We start from the raw sequence: 14021 nt of genomic DNA on the forward strand, positions 1-14021 counted from the left end.
AGCACAAGTACAAGACTGGCTACCGTAAGCAGATTGGCCACCACATTGGAGCCCGCTGTGTTGAGGAAGACCCTCTGCTCATGCTGGCTATTAACTCAGCCAAGATTGCCAGTGATGCTCTGTACAAGAAGGACTTCCACCAGTCCAAGACCAAGTTCCATCTCCCATTGGACATGATGGCCTTTGAGTTGGCCAAGAAGAACCAGATCCAGGTCAACCACGCCAAATATGTAACTCACCTGCACAACTGGACCTGTCTGCCAGACTCCACTGATGTTGTCCATGCCAGACATGTCTATGACATAGCAAGTGATGTAAGTATGAATGAACTAGATCATGTTTTTCCAGTGTAATTGTCTTTATTCCATCCATTTTGACCATTGTGGTGTTGTTGTGTCTAGGCTGTGTATAAGGCTGAACTAAAGAGCCTGCAAGGTATCGGATGGGTTCCCATCGGCTCACTTGATGTTGAGAAGGCAAAGAAAGCCGCCGATGTCTTGAGTGAGAAGCTGTATCGTCAGCACCCAAGCAACTTCAAGTTCACCAGCTCAGTTCAAGACATTGGAATGGTTTTGGCTAAACAAAATAATGATAATGCCAACAAGGTATTTGACTAACTGGTATATCTTTATTCATCATTTGCCTTTGAATGTTTCCCCTGGTAGATGATATTCAAATAATGATTCCATCATTTAAACCTGCTTTAAGGTAATCTAATCTCCCCTACTTTGGATTATATTTCAGCCATTTATATGAATAGGCGCTTCACGCAGTTAGTTTGAACTTGTAACTCATTATTGCAGCAAGCTTACACTGAGGCCTGGGAGAAGGACAAGATCAAGAACCACATTATGCCAGATGCGATGGACATTGTTTTGGCCAATGCAAACAAGTCCAACTACAGTTGGGTAAGTAACTGATTGCACAAAGGTAACCCTCTTGATGAATGTAAACATTTCTAAAAAATAAAATAAAAACGTATTGTTTTTGTTTAGTTTTTCATGTAAAATGTGTTGTGATTTTGTTAAATTTACTTTAAATAATTTGTGATTTGATTTTAAATACCCATGTCTATGGATTGTTTTTCTCATACAGAACCAATACAGGAAAGCAATGATAGAGGATAAGAAGAAGGGATATGATTTGCGCAATGATGCCATTGCTGTCATCGCAGCCAAGCACGGCAGGGAAATTATCAGTGATGTAAGTACATTGAACATCTATCCATCATAAGCGATTCCATTTCTTTACTATTTCATGACACAATATATCAAATGTACATCTGTAAAATAAAGACTTCCTCAACACTGCCATTTCATACTTGCCTTCTGTAGCACAAGTACAAGACTGGCTACCGTAAGCAGATTGGCCACCACATTGGAGCCCGCTGTGTCGAGGAAGACCCTCTGCTCATGCTGGCTATTAACTCAGCCAAGATTGCCAGTGATGCTCTGTACAAGAAGGACTTCCACCAGTCCAAGACCAAGTTCCATCTCCCATTGGACATGATGGCCTTTGAGTTGGCCAAGAAGAACCAGATCCAGGTCAACCACGCCAAATATGTAACTCGACTGCACAACTGGACCTGTCTGCCAGACTCCACTGATGTTGTCCATGCCAGACATGTCTATGACATAGCAAGTGATGTAAGTATGAATGAACTAGATCATGTTTTTCCAGTGTAATTGTCTTTATTCCATCCATTTTGACCATTGTGGTATTGTTGTGTCTAGGCTGTGTATAAGGCTGAACTAAAGAGCCTGCAAGGTATCGGATGGGTTCCCATCGGCTCACTTGATGTTGAGAAGGCAAAGAAAGCCGCCGATGTCCTGAGTGAGAAGCTGTATCGTCAGCACCCAAGCAACTTCAAGTTCACCAGCTCAGTTCAAGACATTGGAATGGTTTTGGCTAAACAAAATAATGATAATGCCAACAAGGTATTTGACTAACTGGTATATCTTTATTCATCATTTGCCTTTGAATGTTTCTCCTGGTAGATGATATTCAAATAATGATTCCATCATTTAAACCTGCTTTAAGGTAATCTGATCTCCCCTACTTTGGATTATATTTCAGCCATTTATATGAATAGGCGCTTCACGCAGTTAGTTTGAACTTGTAACTCCTTATTGCAGCAAGCTTATACTGAGGCCTGGGAGAAGGACAAGATCAAGAACCACATTATGCCAGATGCGATGGACATTGTTTTGGCCAATGCAAACAAGTCCAACTACAGTTGGGTAAGTAACTGATAGCACAAAGGTAACCCTCCTTGTGAATACAAACAAACAAAACTTAAACTTATTGTGGAGATATACAATAACATCTATGGATGTTTATTTTCTTCTTCATACAGAACCAATACAGGCAAGCAATGGTAGAGGATAAGAAGAAGGGATATGATTTGCGCAATGATGCCATTGCTGTCATCGCAGCCAAGCACGGCAGGGAAATTATCAGTGATGTAAGTACTTATTTTGTTATCACAGAGGAATGAACTATATCAATACTGTGTTTACCTTTATTTGACTGAAATCCCCACTACATGCAACCTTTTTGGTTCGGTGTAGCACAAGTACAAGTCAGGCTACCGCAAGCAAATTGGACACCACATTGGAGCCCGCTGCGTCGAGGATGACCCTCTGCTCGTGTTGGCTCTGAACTCAGCCAAGATTGCCAGTGATGCTCTGTACAAGAAGGACTTCCACCAGTCCAAGACCAAGTTCCATCTCCCATTGGACATGATGGCCTTTGAGTTGTGCAAGAAGAACCAGATCCAAGTCAACAACTTCAACTACAGAACTCACCTACACAACTGGACCTGTCTGCCAGACTCCACTGATGTTGTCCATGCCAGACATGTCTATGACATAGCAAGTGAGGTATGTTTCAAAAGTTCTGTATTTTCAATTCCAACATCTCTTTCCTGTTACATTTTTAATCATATTGTTAATGAGACATCCAGGACTGGTCAAACCCAGTGATAAAAGGTTTGAGATGGCAACAAGTAATGCTATCCCTCTTAGGCGGTGTACAGGGCTGACATGAAGTGGCTCAGGGGAATTGGATGGGTCCCCATTGGCTCACTTGATGTGGAAAAAGCCAAGAAGGCCGGCGAGATCTTGAGTGAGAAGAAATACCGCCAGCACCCCAGCACTCTGGACTTCAAAAGCCCACTCGACGGCATGGATATCGTTCTGGCCAAACATAACGGCCAGATCATGAACAAGGTAAACTTATTCCAGCTAACGACGCAGTTTCCTGTTACACCACAATTCAATACAATAACATTCATTTTTTTATGGAGCTGCTGAAATAACAAGGTCCACCTCAACATCAAGCTTGATACCCTATCTAATAAATAGATAATTACACTGAACAAAATATAACCGCAACATGTCAAGTGTTGGTCCCATGTTCACGAGCAGAAATGTTCTTTTCACACAAAACCTTATATCTCTCTAATTTTGTGCATTCACTCAAACTTACATTTCTGTTTGCTTTTCTCAAGTGTCTGTGAGTCTGAGAAAAGTGCAAAATAATGACATGTATTATTGTTATTATTATTATTTTCTTATAACATAGCTATGTTTATCTCATATTTCAGCGGCAGTATGTTGAACAATGGGATGCTGATAAGATCAAGATCCACGTCGGCAATGAGCTTCCAGAACTTGTGCTGGCCAAGGCCAATGCGATCACCATGAGCAATGTAGGTCCTCCTTACTTTACCTCAAGCTGTTTTCATTCACTCAAATTGATCTAGTTTTATTTATATCTCTATAGCTATATATATATATACATATATATATATATATATATATTTATTTATCTATATATCTTTATATATATATATATATATATATATATTTATTTATTTATCTATATATCTTTATATCTCTCTATATATCTTTATATCTCTCTATATATCTATATCTATATATATCTTTATATCTATATCTCTTTATATCCATATCTCTATATATCTATGCAGAATATCTATATCTCTATATATCTATATTTTCATACCTCTTTATATCTATCTATCTATCTATCTATCTATCTATCTATATACACTGCTCAAAAAATAAAGGGAACACTAAAATAACACATCCTAGATCTGAATGAATGAAATATTTTTATTAAATACTTATTTCTTTACATAGTTGAACGTGCTGACAACAAAATCACACAAAAATTATCAATGGAAATCAAATGTATCAACCCATGGAGGTCTGGATTTGGAGTCACACTCAAAATTAAAGTGGAAAACCACACTACAGGCTGATCCAACTTTGTAATGTAATGTCCTTAAAATATCCTTAAAACAAGTCAAAACGAGGCTCAGTAGTGTGTGTGGCCTCCACGTGCCTGTATGACCTCCCTACAATGCCTGGGCATGCTCCTGATGAGGTGGCGGATGGTCTCCTGAAGGATCTCCTCCCAGTCCTGGACTAAAGCATCCGCCAACTCCTGGACAGTCTGTGGTGCAACGTGGCGTTGGTGGATGGAGCGAGACATGATGTCCCAGATGTGCTCAATTGGATTCAGGTCTGGGGAACGGGCGGGCCAGTCCATAGCATCAATGCCTTCCTCTTGCAGGAACTGCTGACACACTCCAGCCACATGAGTTCTAGCATTGTCTTGCATTAGGAGGAACCCAGGGCCAACCGCACCAACATATGGTCTCACAAGGGGTCTGAAGATCTCATCTCGGTACCTAATGGCAGTCAGGCTACCTCTGGCGAGCACATGGAGGGCTGTGCGGCCCCCCAAAGAAATGCCACCCCACACCATGACTTACCCACCGCCAAACCGGTCATGCTGGAGGATGTTGCAGGCAGCAGAACGTTCTCCACGGCGTCTCCAGACTCTGTCACGTCTGTCAAATGTGCTCAGTGTGAACCTGCTTTCATCTATGAAGAGCACAGTGCGCCAATCTTGGTGTTCTCTGGCAAATGCCAAACGTCCTGCACGGTGTTGGGCTGTAAGCACAAACCCCACCTGTGGACGTCGGGCCCTCATACCACCCTCATGGAGTCTGTTTCTGACCATTTGAGCAGACACATGCACATGTGTGGCCTGCTGGAGGTCATTTTGCAGGGCTCTGGCAGTGCTCCTCCTGCTCCTCCTTGCACAAAGGCGGAGGTAGCGGTCCTGCTGCTGGGGTTTTGCCCTCCTACGGCCTCCTCCACGTCTCCTGATGTACTGGCCTGTCTCCTGGTAGCGCCTCCATGCTCTGGACACTACGCTGACAGACACAGCAAACCTTCTTGCCACAGCTCGCATTGATGTGCCATCCTGGATGAGCTGCACCACCTGAGCCACTTGTGTGGGTTGTAGACTCCGTCTCATGCTACCACTAGAGTGAAAGCACCGCTAGCATTCAAAAGTGACCAAAACATCAGCCAGGAAGCATAGGAACTGAGAAGTGGTCTGTGGTCACCACCTGCAGAACCACTCCTTTATTGGGGGTGTCTTGCTAATTGACTATAATTTACACCTGTTGTCTATTCCATTTGCACAACAGCATGTGATATGTATTGTCAATCAGTGTTGCTTCCTAAGTTGATTTCACAGAAGTGTGATTGACTTGGAGTTACATTGTGTTGTTTAAGTGTTCCCTTTATTTTTTTGAGCAGTGTATATATACACATATATATATATAGATACATATAGATATATTATATATAATATATATACAGTTGAAGTCAGAAGTTTACAAACACTTAGGTTGGAGTCATTAAAAATAGTTTTTCAACCACTCCACAAATTTCTTGTTAACAAACTATAGTTTTGACAAGTCGGTTAGGACATCTACTTTGTGATTATTTCGCTTTTAAATCACTGTATCACAATTATAGTGGGTCAGAAGTTTACATTCACTAAGCTGACTGTGCCTTTAAACAGCTTGAAAATTCCAGAAAATGGTGTCATGGCTTTCGCAGCTTCTGATAGGCTAATTGGCATCATTTGAGTCAATCGGAGGTGTACTTGTGGATGTATTTCAAGGCCTACCTTCAAACTCAGTGCCTCTTTGCTTGACAGCATGGGAAAATCTAAAATCTAAATTGTAGAGGTTTATCCTTGGGAGCAATTTCCAAACGCCTGAGGTACCACATTCATATGTACAAACAATAGTACGCAAGTATAAACAGCATGGGAACACGCAGGCATCATACCGATCAGGAAGGAGACGCGTTCTGTCTCCTTGAGATGAACGTACTTGGGTGCGAAAAGTGCAAATCAATCCCAGAACAACAGCAAAGGAAGATGCTGGAGGAAACAGGTACAAAAGTATCTATATCCACAGTAAAACAAGTCCTATATCGACATAACCTGAAAGGCCGGTCAGCAAGAAAGAAGCCACTGCTCAAAAACCGCCATAAAGAAAGCCAGACAAGGGTTTGCAACTGCACATGGGGACAAAGATCGTACTTTTTGGAGAAATGTCCTCTGGTCTGATGAAACAAAAATAGAACTGTTTGGCCATAATGACCATCGTTATGTTTGGAGAGGGTGGCAAAGGGGGATGCTTACAAGCCGAGGAACACCATCCCAACTTTGAAGCACGGGGGTGGAAACATCATGTTGTGGGGGTGCTTTGCTGCAGGAGGGACTGGTACACTTCACAAAATAGATGTCATCATGAGGAAGGAAAATTATGTGGATATATTGAAGCAACATCTCAAAACATCAGTCAGGAAGTTAAAGTTTTGTCGCAAATGGGTCTTCCAAATGGACAATGACCCCAAGCATAATTCCAAAGTTGTGGCAAAATGGCTTTAAGGACAACAGGGTCAAGGTATTGGAGTGGCCATCACAAAGCCCTGACCTCAATCCCATAGAAAATTTGTTGGCAGAACTGAAAAAGCATGTGCGAGCAAGGAGGCCTACAAACCTGACTCAGTTACACCAGCTCTGTCAGGAGGAATGGTCCAAAATTCACCCAACTTATTGTGGAAGGCTACCCAAAGCTTGTGGAAGGCTACCCGAAATGTTTGACTCAAGTTAAACAATTTGAAGGCAATGCTACCAAATACTAATTGAGTGTATGTAAACTTCTGACCCACTGGGAATGTGATGAGAAATAAATAATAATTCTCAGCCAAGGGAATAATTCTCTCTACTATTATTCTGACATTACACATTCTTAAAATAAAGTGATAATCCTAACTGACCTAAAACAGGGAATTTTTACTCGGATGAAATGTCAGGAATTGTGTAAAACTGAGTTTAAATGTATTTGGCTAAGGTGTGTTATGAACTTGAGTGAAGACCCAAAAGCGGTTTTAACAGAAAACAGAGTTCTTTAATGAAAAACAGGAATGGCATAAATCCTCTTCCAACGTTGTCAGCGGAACAAAAAGAACGTTAGTATAGTGCAGGATGCACCTGCCAGGCAGACTCCGACAGGACAGGACAAGGTGGAAGCAAACGAGACGACAGCTTGCTTCTGGCATCAAAAAACACAAACAAGAATCAGACACTGAAAGTAGCAGGAACAGAGAAAGAAATAGAGACCTAATCAGAGGGGAAGAGAGAACAGGTGTGAAAGAGTGAATGAGCTAGTTAGAGGAGATGTAGAACAGCTGAAGAATGAGAGACAGAGAAGGTAACCTAAAAAGACCAGCAGAGAGAGACAGAGTGAAGAGAAAGGACAGGAACAGACATAAGACATGACAGTACCCCCCCACTCACCGAGCGCCTCCTGGCGCACTCGAGGAGGAAACCTGGCGGCAACGGAGGAAATCATCGATCAGCGAACGGTCCAGCACGTCCCGAGAGGGAACCCAACTCCTCTCCTCAGGACCGTACCCCTCCCAATCCACTAGGTACTGATGACCACGGCCCCGAGGGCGCATGTCCAAAATCTTACGAACCCTGTAGATGGGTGCGCCCTCGACAAGGATGGGGGGGGAGGGACGAGCGGGGCGCGAAGAACGGGCTTAACACAGGAGACATGGAAGACCGGGTGAACGCGACGAAGATAGCGCGGGAGAAGAAGTCGCACTGCGACAGGATTAATGACCTGAGAAATACGGAACGGACCAATGAACCGCGGGGCCAACTTGCGAGAAGCTGTCTTAAGGGGAAGGTTCTGAGTGGAGAGCCATACTCTCTGACCGCAACAATATCTAGGACTCTTGGTCCTACGCTTATTAGCGGCCCTCACAGTCTGCGCCCTATTACGGCAAAGTGCCGACCTGACCCCTTCCAGGTGCGCTCGCAACGCTGGACAAAAGCCTGAGCGGAGGGGACGCAGGACTCGGCGAGCTGAGATGAGAACAGCGGAGGCTGGTACCCGAGGCTACACTGAAAAGGGGATAGACCGGTAGCAGACGAGGGAAGCGAGTTGTGGGCGTACTCTGCCCAGGGAGCTGTTCTGACCAAGACGCAGGGTTACGAAAAGAAAGACTGCGTAAAATGCGACCAACAGTCTGATTGGCCCGTTCGGCTTGACCGTTAGACTGGGGATGAAAGCCGGACGAGAGACTGACGGAAGCCCCAATCAAACGGCAAAACTCCCTCCAAAATTGAGACGTGAACTGCGGGCCTCTGTCGGAAACGACGTCAGACGGAAGGCCATGAATTCGGAAAACATTCTCGATAATGATCTGAGCCGTCTCCTTAGCAGAAGGGAGCTTATCAAGAGGAATGAAATGAGCCGCCTTAGAGAATCTATCGACAACCGTAAGAATAACTGTCTTCCCCGCTGATGAAGGCAGTCCGGTGATAAAATCTAAAGCGATGTGAGACCACGGTCGAGAGGGAATGGGAAGCGGTCTGAGACGGCCGGCAGGAGGAGAGTTCCCAGATTTAGTCTGCGCGCAGACCGAACAAGCGGCGACAAATCGACGCGCGTCACGTTCCCGAGTGGGCCACCAGAAACGCTGGCGAATGGAAGCGAGCGTACCCCGAACGCCGGGGTGGCCGGCTAACTTGGCAGAGTGGGCCCACTGAAGAACGGCCGGACGAGTAGGAACGGGAACGAACAGAAGGTTCCTAGGACAAGCTCGCGGCGACGGAGTGTGAGCGAGTGCTTGCTTTACCTGCCTCTCAATTCCCCAGACAGTCAACCCGACAACACGCCCGTCAGGGAGAATCCCCTCGGGGTCGGTGGAGACCTCAGAAGAACTGAAGAGACGAGATAAAGCATCAGGCTTGGTGTTTTTTGAGCCCGGACGATAAGAAATAACAAACTCGAAACGAGCGAAAAACAGAGCCCAACGAGCCTGACGCGCATTAAGTCGTTTGGCTGAACGGATGTACTCAAGGTTCCTATGGTCAGTCCAAACGACAAAGGAACGGTCGCCCCCTCCAACCACTGTCGCCATTCGCCTAGGGCTAAGCGGATGGCGAGCAGTTCGCGATTACCAACATCATAGTTACGTTCTGACGGCGATAAGCGATGAGAGAAAAACGCGCAAGGATGGACCTTGCCGTCAGAGAGAGAGCGCTGAGAAAGAATGGCTCCCACGCCCACCTCTGACGCGTCAACCTCAACAACAAACTGGCTAGAGATGTCAGGTGTAACAAGAATAGGAGCGGATGTAAAACGATTCTTAAGAAGATCAAAAGCTCCCTGGGCGGAAACGGACCACTTAAAGCACGTCTTAACAGAAGTAAGGGCTGTGAGGGGAGCTGCCACCTGACCGAAATTACGGATGAAACGACGATAGAAATTAGCGAAGCCCAGAAAGCGCTGCAGCTCGACGCGTGACTTAGGAACGGGCCAATCAATGACAGCCTGGACCTTAGCGGGATCCATCTTAATGCCCTCAGCGGAAATAACGGAACCGAGAAAAGGGACAGAGGCGGCATGAAAAATGCACTTCTCAGCCTTCACATAAAGACAGTTCTCCAAAAGGCGCTGGAGGACGCGTCGCACGTGCTGAACATGAATCGAGAGAGACGGAGAAAAAATCAGGATATCGTCCATGTAAACGAAAACAAAAATGTTCAGCATGTCTCTCAGGACGTCGTTAACTAGTGCCTGAAAGACAGCTGGAGCGTTAACGAGGCCGAAAGGAAGAACCCGGTATTCAAAGTGCCCTAACGGAGTGTTAAACGCCGTCTTCCACTCGTCCCCCTCCCTGATGCGCACGAGATGGTAGGCGTTACGAAGGTCCAATTTGGTGAAAAACCTGGCTCCCTGCAGGATCTCGAAGGCTGAAGACATAAGAGGAAGCGGATAACGATTCTTAACTGTTATGTCATTCAGCCCTCGATAATCCACGCATGGGCGCAGGGACCCGTCCTTCTTCTGAACAAAAAAAAAACCCCGCTCCGGCGGGAGAGGAGGAGGAGACAATGGTACCGGCGTTGAGCGAAACCGACAAATAATCCTCGAGAGCCTTACGTTCGGGAGCCGACAGAGAGTATAATCTACCCCGGGGGAGTAGTTCCCGGAAGGAGATCAATACTACAGTCATACGACCGGTGTGGAGGGAGAGAAGTGGCCTTGGAACGACTGAACACCGTGCGCAGATCGTGATACTCCTCCGGCACCCCTGTCAAATCGCCAGGCTCCTCCTGTGAAGTAGAGACAGAGGAAACAGGAGGGATAGCAGACATTAAACAGGTTACATGACAAGAAACATTCCAGGATAGGATAGTATTACTAGACCAATTAATAGAAGGGTTATGGCGCACTAGCCAGGGATGACCCAAAACAACAGGTGTAAAAGGTGAACGAAAAATTAAAAAAGAAATGGTTTCGCTATGATTACCAGAGACAGTGAGGGTTAAAGGCAGCGTCTCACGCTGAATCTTGGGGAGAGAACTACCATCTAAAGCGAACAAGGCCGTGGGCTCCCCTAACTGTCTGAGAGGAATGTCATGTTCCCGAGCCCAGGTCTCGTCCATAAAACAGCCCTCCGCCCCAGAGTCTATCAAGGCACTGCAGGAAGCAGATGAACCGGGCCAGCGGAGATGGACCGGAAAAGTAGTGCGTGATCCAGAAGGAGAGGCCTGAGTAGTTGCGCTCACCAGTAGCCCTCCTCTTACTGATGAGCTCTGGCTTTTACTGGACATGAGGTGACAAAATGACCAGCGGAGCCGCAGTAGAGACAGAGGCGGTGGTGATTCTCCGTTCCTTCTCCTTGGCCGAGATGCGGATACCCCCCAGCTGCATAGGCTCAGCATCCGAGCCGGCGGAGGAGGGTGGCAGTGATGCGGCAGGTGGCAGTGATGTGGAGGGGGAGCAGCGGAGAACGCGAGCTCCCTTCCACGAGCTCGGCGACGAAGATCAAACCGTCGCTCTATGCGAATAGCGAGAGCTATTAAGGAGTCCAGACTGGAAGGAACCTCCCGGGAGAGGATCTCGTCCTTAACCTCGACGAGGAGACCCTACAGAAAACGAGCGAGCAAAGCCGGCTCGTTCCAGTCACTTGAGGCAGCGAGAGTGCGAAACTCAATAGAATAATCCGTTATGGATCGATTCCCCTGACATAGGGAAGACAGGGCCCTGGAAGCCTCCTCCCCAAAAACAGAACGGTCAAAAACCCGTATCATCTCCTCCTTAAAGTCTTGATACTGGTTAATGCACTCAGCCCTCGCCTCCCAGACTGCCGTGCCCCACTCACGCGCCCGTCCGGTAAGGAGAGAAATGACGTAGGCGATGCGGGCTGCGCTCCTGGAGTAAGTGTTGGGCTGGAGAGAGAACACCACATCACACTGAGTGAGGAATGAGCGGCACTCAGTGGGCTCCCCAGAGTAACACGGCGGGTTGTTGATCCTGGGCTCCGGAGACTCGGAAACCCTGGAAGTGGGCGGTGGATCGAGGTGGAGTTGGTGAACCTGTCTTGTGAGGTCGGAGACTTGGACGGCCAGGGTCTCAACGGCATGTCGAGCAGCAGACAATTCCTCCTCGTGTCTGCCTAGCATCGCTCCCTGGATCTCGACGGCGGAGTGAAAAGGGTCCGGAGCCGCTGGGTCCATTCTTGGTCTGATTCTTCTGTTATGAACTTGAGTGAAGACCCAAAAGCGGTTTTAACAGAAAACAGAGTTCTTTAATGAAAAACAGGAATGGCATAAATCCTCTTCCAACGTTGTCAGCGGAACAAAAAGAACGTTAGTATAGTGCAGGATGCACCTGCCAGGCAGACTCCGACAGGACAGGACAAGGTGGAAGCAAACGAGACGACAGCTTGCTTCTGGCATCAAAAAACACAAACAAGAATCAGACACTGAAAGTAGCAGGAACAGAGAAAGAAATAGAGACCTAATCAGAGGGGGAAGAGAGAACAGGTGTGAAAGAGTGAATGAGCTAGTTGGAGGAGATGTAGAACAGCTGAAGAATGAGAGACAGAGAAGGTAACCTAAAAAGACCAGCAGAGAGAGACAGAGTGAAGAGAAAGGACAGGAACAGACATAACAAGACATGACAAGGTGTATGTAAACTTTCGACTTCAACTGTATCTCACTCTGTATATCTCTGTCTTTGTATATCTATATCTCTATCTCTATATGTCTATATCTCTTTATAGCTATATCTCTATATATCTGTATCTCTGCAAATCTATATCTCTATCTCTTTATTTCTATTTATCTATACAGTATATCTACATCTCTATATATCTATATCTCTATAACTTTATCTCTATATTACTTTATATCTTTATCTCTATATAGTATATTTATATCTCTATATAGTATATTTATATCTCTGTATAGAATATCTATATCTCTATATAGTATATCTTTATCTCTATATATCTATATCTTTATATCTCTATATAGTATATCTTTATATCTCTATATATCTCTCAAACTTCAATGTTTTGCGACTCAGTTTTTTAAACGCTTGTTCCTTCTCCTTTTTTACAGAAACTGTACAAACAAGGATTTGATGAAACCATCAAGAAGGGTTATTTCCTTCCTGTCGATGCTCTCTCTGTCAAGGCTGCCAAGCACGGTAGAGAGATTATCAGTGATGTGAGTACTCTATTTTTGTCCCCCTTTATTCATAGAGTTTTTTTTTCCAAAGCCTCAAGCTAAATTATCAGTGGTGTAAATGTCATTTCTAGAACATTTTCCCAATTATTATAGTCCTAAGGTCTTATACGAATGACAATTTCTGAATTTAATTCCTGAAACAATTCCTGAATCAGTTCCTGAAAAGTGAATAAATCAGGCATGAAGATACCTGGAATGTCTTTGATTTATAAGGAAAGGATGTTCAATCAGTTCATCCTTGTCTGACTGTGGTCAAATTCTCTTCTGATCTATTTCAGTACAAGTACAAGGCTGGCTACAGCAAGCAAGTTGGCCACCACATTGGAGCCCGCTGTGTCGAGGAAGACCCTCTGCTCATGCTGGCTATTAACTCAGCCAAGATTGCCAGTGATGCTCTGTACAAGAAGGACTTCCACCAGTCCAAGACCAAGTTCCATCTCCCATTGGACATGATGGCCTTTGAGTTGTGCAAAAAGAACCAGATCCAGGTCAACGACTTCAACTACAGAACTCACCTGCACAACTGGACCTGTCTGCCAGACTCCACTGACGTCGTCCATGCAAGGAGAGTCTACGATCTGCACAGTGACGTAAGCTCCTTCTCAATATACTATATCAAATGCTATATTTATTTTCCATGACCCACTTCCACGTTTTTTTAAATGTCTACAGTACGTGTATTTGTTTGGTTGGTTGGTTAATTGATGCTCTCCACATCCCAGGCTGTCTACCGTGCTGACATGGAGTTCATTAGAGGTACTGGCTGGGTCCCCATTGGCTCTCTGGATGTGTTGAAAGCTAAGAAAGCTGCAGAGATTCTGAGCGATCGCCTCTACAAGCAGAAACCAGATTCTCTTAAATACACCACTGACATGCACTCCATGCCTATGGTGCTGGCCAAGGCCAATGCTGAGATCATAAACAAGGTTGGTGAAATGTTCAATACATAGATTATTTTGTAACAATGTCTTTCACTCAGATCAGTGGTTTAGATGGTCAATCTTGCTTTTCTGGTAGCTATTTTCAAGGTCCTTGGCTCTGACAAATGCGCAGTTAAAATC

General features: G+C 45.2%; 1 protein-coding gene across 1 annotated transcript in view; it reads left to right on the forward strand.

The window, feature by feature from the left end:
* LOC135547595 (nebulin-like) overlaps positions 1-14021 on the forward strand; it is a 94792-nt gene that overhangs the window by 33126 nt on the left and 47645 nt on the right. The window contains exons 47-60 of the mRNA XM_064976739.1: positions 3-314; positions 402-605; positions 804-908; positions 1096-1203; positions 1335-1646; positions 1734-1937; positions 2136-2240; positions 2357-2464; positions 2571-2882; positions 3027-3230; positions 3608-3712; positions 12832-12939; positions 13239-13550; positions 13683-13886. Coding sequence (XP_064832811.1) covers positions 3-314; positions 402-605; positions 804-908; positions 1096-1203; positions 1335-1646; positions 1734-1937; positions 2136-2240; positions 2357-2464; positions 2571-2882; positions 3027-3230; positions 3608-3712; positions 12832-12939; positions 13239-13550; positions 13683-13886 — 2703 coding nt within the window. The remainder of the gene's footprint in view (positions 1-2; positions 315-401; positions 606-803; positions 909-1095; positions 1204-1334; positions 1647-1733; positions 1938-2135; positions 2241-2356; positions 2465-2570; positions 2883-3026; positions 3231-3607; positions 3713-12831; positions 12940-13238; positions 13551-13682; positions 13887-14021) is intronic.

This window comes from Oncorhynchus masou, chromosome 10, assembly GCF_036934945.1.
Source record: "Oncorhynchus masou masou isolate Uvic2021 chromosome 10, UVic_Omas_1.1, whole genome shotgun sequence".
Lineage (NCBI taxonomy): Eukaryota > Metazoa > Chordata > Actinopteri > Salmoniformes > Salmonidae > Oncorhynchus > Oncorhynchus masou.